This window comes from Bombyx mori, chromosome 19, assembly GCF_030269925.1.
Source record: "Bombyx mori chromosome 19, ASM3026992v2".
Lineage (NCBI taxonomy): Eukaryota > Metazoa > Arthropoda > Insecta > Lepidoptera > Bombycidae > Bombyx > Bombyx mori.
Genome location: NC_085125.1, coordinates 1,022,501 through 1,027,951, shown reverse-complemented (window position 1 = coordinate 1,027,951; position 5,451 = coordinate 1,022,501). Strand labels below are relative to the sequence as shown.

Below are 5,451 nucleotides of genomic sequence, written 5' to 3'. Positions count from 1 at the left end.
GCGAATAGACTACTTGCCGCTGGAGCGAATTAATACACATCGCATTGTGAATACTACATTATCTCTAATCACTAGTACTAGAGGTCCCGCAGTAGTCGAAATTCGACTATAATTAATTGTAAGTTTGTACACTATTATGATTGTATTTTATACTTCTATAATCACAAATTTTGCCAAGACTACACTATAAAAAATATTAATAAAGACAAACAATATTTAATCTATTCTCAATTTGACAACAGACGTCAAGAACAAAAGTTTGACAATAAATAGTATGCATGCGTGTGTGCGTCAAATACATGAAGTGTAGTGTGTGTAATGTTTTCTTTATTGTTTTTATGTATCTTTTATGCAATATTTAAAAAAAATTAGCATTGTGCACTTCTTCTCTATATTCTCTATAAGTGTGGAAAATTTCATTCTTCTCCGTCCGCGAAATTTTCGTAAAAAGGGATACAAAGTTTTTGCTTCACGTATATATATATATCACGTATATAATATATACCTATAGATTACTGATATAATTCGCTTTTTATACGATAAATTCCTTTAATTTAATTCATTTTTAATCTTGTTTTTTTTTGTATTAAAAATTCTATTACAATCGATACGTAAAATTAATCGGGCTGATATGAATTTATGTATCTTAAGTTTATAATCTGAACTAAACAGCAAGCTACATAGAATGTTCAGCGCTGCGCTGCAAGGAAAATTAACAAATATTATTAAAACTGTACTTAGATGCTGAAGAATATTTTTATTGCGATTGTAGTAGACAGAGAGACTTGCCTTAAGCTTATCGGATGGTAACTGGGTACTTACATCCATAATACAATTAAATCTAAGTTGTAGCATATCGATGTTATGATTTAACTTTGAAATTATATTAGCATGCAACCAATGACCACTGGCCCACGGATCGGCTATCGTTCTCGTCGAACCCATCGCTCGCGACGAAGGGCTCGACGAGTAAATTAGCCCTCAGACACAGCCCACTGAGTTTCTCGCCGGATCTTCTCAGTGAGTCGCGTTTCCGATCTGGTGATAGATTATGCAAAGGACGTCTCTTGTTAAGGTTCATGTTAGCAACGTCGTCAGGTTTGAGCCCTGTGAGCTCATCTATTAGTTAAGGTTACGCTTAAATAGCCTTTCAAGGCTCTCAGCTTATGTAGGAAAAAAAAAGGCCCACGGTAGAGGTTAAAAACAGAAACTGCAAATGTCGAATTTTTTCCTTAGACTGAATGAGCTCTCGGCTCATCTAGCGCTGAGTGGTAACCAGAGCCTATAGACATCACATCGTTAACGCTGCCCCCAAACTTTGGTATAACGGGATTGTTTTCTTAAAATTTTCAAGCTTCCATTTTTTCTTAGAACACAATATGATCGTACAAACATTGTCGTTGTCAAACAATAGATTTGGATAATAAAATATCTAAGAATCGGCAGCAGCGTTCTCTGACTATTAGATCCATATATTGCGATCATCAATTGGCATTAAATACTGATAGAGCGTATTGTGGACTAACGCGGATTGGCACCAGTGTCCTGCATATTTCTGCAGCGAAGCAGCCGTGGGTTCAAATTTGATTATCAAACAATGGATTTGGATAATAAAATATTTATTAAATACAAACAGCTTAACAACAACATAAAAACGATATCAAGTGTTGGTTATTTACAGTAACAACAAGTGTGAGGTGGTTGTTTAGTAGTGGTAGCCGGCATCTTGCCTCCTCTGGGCGGGAGGGAGGTATGCCGTCTGAGGGCCGTTGCGGAAGGAAGCCTGCGTCCTCAGGCCGCTGACGTCACGATACGCCGCGGAGTCGGTCACCACGCTGTCTGCGTACTGCTTGTTGAGACGCGCCTCGCCACCCCCATACTTCTCTTCGCTGTAGGATCCTGTTTGAGAGGTGAAGGCTGAGTAGGTGTAGTTACTCTCCGCGCCTCAAGCACGGATATGTAACAGTAGTAAATATCCGTTTGTATTTCGTAGCAAGATTCGCTTCTTTAAGATTAAATAATCAAGAAAAGAAAACCTTAAACTGCCGGCATTCTCTACGGGATTCTTATTACAAATGTGCCGTTTTATTATTATGCAGATTGTTATTATGCTTGTTCAGATATCGTGAATATGCACTCACCATCATCGTAGATGCCGGCGGCTTCGTCCCGAGCGTTCTGCTCGAGCGCCCTCAGGATCTCCTCGGGGACCGGGGGGGCGGTGGGGATGTGGTCTCCTTGAGCCACGAAGCCGTTCTGGTCCGCGGTGTATCTGCAGTTCACAGCAGAACGTTATCAATATCCGCGTCTGGTTCACTAATAAGCATTATTAGCAATACAGTAACAACACGATTCGTCGCTTTTACGTTACACAAATACAAAGATTGTAAGTTAAAGAGCTGAGTTCTCACGATATTTAGAGCTCGATGCTCCTGTAATGACTGACTAATGTCAGTGTAACACGTAATGAGCATTGAGCCTCACCGGATAGTGTAGACTTGTCCGTCGTCTCCGGTGTAAGAGTACCCTCCCTGAGCCTCCACTCCGTTGGCGGCGACTCCGTTCTCCTCAGCGTAGATGCCGTTCTCAGTCTCGTACGCGTAGGAGTAGGAGTCTCCGTTGTTGGTGTTGTCCTGACGGAGGATGGCTGCGTTCCTCTCGAGAGCGGCGCGAGGACGTTCAGGGCGGCTCTCCACACCTACCGCGTCGTATCCGTTGCTGTACTGACCGCCGAAGGCTGGTTGGGCGAACCCATTACCGGCACGAGCGAAGCCATTCTGAGCTGCCGATCCGAGCTGTGCTTGTCTCTGGGCTTCGACAAATGGAGTCTGGAGGAAGCTACCAGACCCGCCGGAGGACTGCGAGTGAGGAGGAAGGTAGGTCTTGTCCAGTTTAGCTGCATGAGACACAGCCAGGACGGCTACAGTTATGAGCTGTGGAAGGGTTGGGTTACAGTTATTTTTAATCGAGTCCATGCATTTTATTTACAACATATTTAGCCTTGGAGTTGTATTTAGGTAATTATGACTATAAACAAACTATTGTTATTAGAAGCTAAGGTATCGTTTTAATGATTGGAACAACATGACCCTCGGAAAACTAAATCCTCAGCTCAATGCTGTTTATCGACAAAGCGGTTTGACAAAGCACGGTGGCGCTAGATGTATGTATGTACATATGTATCTTCTCGTGTATTTGTAGAGATCGAGTGCAGATGTCCTTACCAGGTACATGTTTGTGAGCGGTGAGCTACTGTGCGGAGGCTGAGGATGCGACTGATGACAGTGGAGAGCTGCGTGTGTATATATAGGCGAGGGCTGATGATCTAGTTCGCGGAGCTCAGTATCTGCACTCGTGGATACGTCTTGCATAACGACGCCCCGATGCACGAAGAGCGCCGCGAGCTGATTCAACGGACGGTGTTATGCAAGATGCAGACAAGATTTAATTTGCTTCATATATTAATGTGTGTTTTTATAATTATAATTAATTCGCGAATGAATGATGACTGAATTTTCTTTTTGTGGTAATATTTAATTTTATTACTTATACATCGTATTTCACTCTGCTAATGGTTTGCTGGAAGAAAACTCATGAATGAGTTAAGCTCGCCTTTGTACATAGTATTTAGACATTCTTTTAAATTTATTTTTATTGTATTTTCTTTTTTGTGTAGAATAAGTATAAATAAATAACTTCCACGGTCATCTTCTTAAAAATGTATTTTGCTTCGTATTATTTTTCTTAATTCCTCTCAACTATTGTATTATATTTGCTTTTCCCGAGTAGTAGATATAATAAATAATAAGTTTACAACTTAATCAATTTATTTAATTCAACGTCGTGTTTTTGACGTGACTTTTCGAGCCCTTACCTGAACCCTGTCACACTTATCCAACGTTGCGTTAAATCGTAAAAGTAGATTCATTTCGTTGGTTGATTATAACAACTAAACTATAATCCTAAATATTCAGTTTTGCACTAAAACCATTTAAAAGCACGCTAATAATTAATTGTTTCCTCTCTGAATAAGCATAATTTAAATAACTACGACCTCATGCCTAAAGTAGCAACGGACTACGGTCATCCCTTAAAATCATATGGCCTGTTATTTAGGGATCACAATACCAATATGACTGGTGGTAGGACCTCTTGTGAGTCACCACCGCCCTGCCTATTTCTGCCGTGAAGCAGTAATGCGTTTCGGTTTGAACGGTGGGGCAGCCGTTGTAACTATACTGAGATCTTAGAACTTATATCTCAAGGTGGGTGGCGCATGTACGTTGTAGATGTCTATGGGCTCCAGTAACCACTTAACACCAGGTGGGCTGTGAGCTCGTCCACCCATCTAAGCATTAACAAAAAAAAAAACTCGTTCCCTCTCGCATAAAACTGTAATAAATACAAATAATATTTGAATGGTAATCATTTGTGCCGTCGGCTGATATCAAACGTTGACCTTGCACATCATTACAACATCTAGCTCATCTAAACTGGACGAGCTTCCGATGTTAAAAGCTTTTGTAAGTAATGCTATGACTTCAATACAATAACTTTAAGCTAACGAGAACTTAAACAATTTTTTTAAAGTCATAAAATTGTGCACATAAGAATATGTATGGGAAATAATTTTCAATTAGGAATTTTGTTGTTACTCTGTAGGTACGTAGCAATTCAGGCTTTGACTTCATATTATGTCGAGATTGGCTTGGCAAGGGTTGTTTGTTTATCAATAACTAGCGGCCCGCTCCGGCTCCGCTCGGGTCTTTAAAAATTTTTTTACGATTTTTGAAGTCGTTTTATTTTTTTAAATAAAAGAACACTTATTACGGCATAATTATAATAGCTAAACATATTGTGCTGTCGCGGCACTTTTTAATGTGTTCTACAAAATCGTAGTACATAATTTTATTCTATCAACAATAGTTTTCGCAGGGCACGCGATGTAAATAATATTTTAGGTAATTTTTTTACACATTGGGTTACATTATTGGAATTTTAGTAAGGATTCCTATTTTTTTTCAAAAACGATTATGCCCTATGCTTCCAAACAGTGAAATAATTTTTCAAATCGGTTCAGTAGTTTCGGAGTCTATTCAAAACAAACAAACAAATCTCTTTATAATATTATAAGTATAGATTTCCTTACCTATACAGGAACCATACATATCGCATTAAAGAGTATGACAATCATTGTACAATACAAATGCGCTTTCTACTTCATAACTTTAGGTAGGTGGTAAGATTATCTTCGGCGCGCACTGTGCGGTACCGTAGGTTTGATGGAGTCGGAGTGGTGGAGCTCGATGGGGTTTAGTCGGTAGTCGGTTTTGCGGGGCGGGTCCTGAGTGGTAGACGCCGCGCAGCGCCTCGCGCGCCTTTCTCTTAAGGCGTAGTCTCCCGGTAGGAATTGGAAGAAGAGGAGGACTTTGGCCTTCCTCTTCTCCCTCT

General features: G+C 40.1%; 1 protein-coding gene across 1 annotated transcript; it reads right to left on the bottom strand.

Annotated features, from left to right (window-relative positions):
* Positions 1-1,602: 1,602 nt before the first annotated feature.
* On the bottom strand, positions 1,603-3,445 carry LOC101746923 (pupal cuticle protein 36a). The gene is made up of 4 exons (XM_004933919.5): positions 3,225-3,445; positions 2,485-2,933; positions 2,142-2,272; positions 1,603-1,899 (listed from the first exon to the last, which is right to left on the bottom strand). The coding sequence occupies exons 1-4, from the start codon at positions 3,369-3,371 to the stop codon at positions 1,706-1,708; spliced, it is 921 nt and encodes a 306-aa protein (XP_004933976.2). The 5' UTR covers positions 3,372-3,445; the 3' UTR covers positions 1,603-1,705.
* Between the last annotated feature and the right edge of the window lie 2,006 nt (positions 3,446-5,451).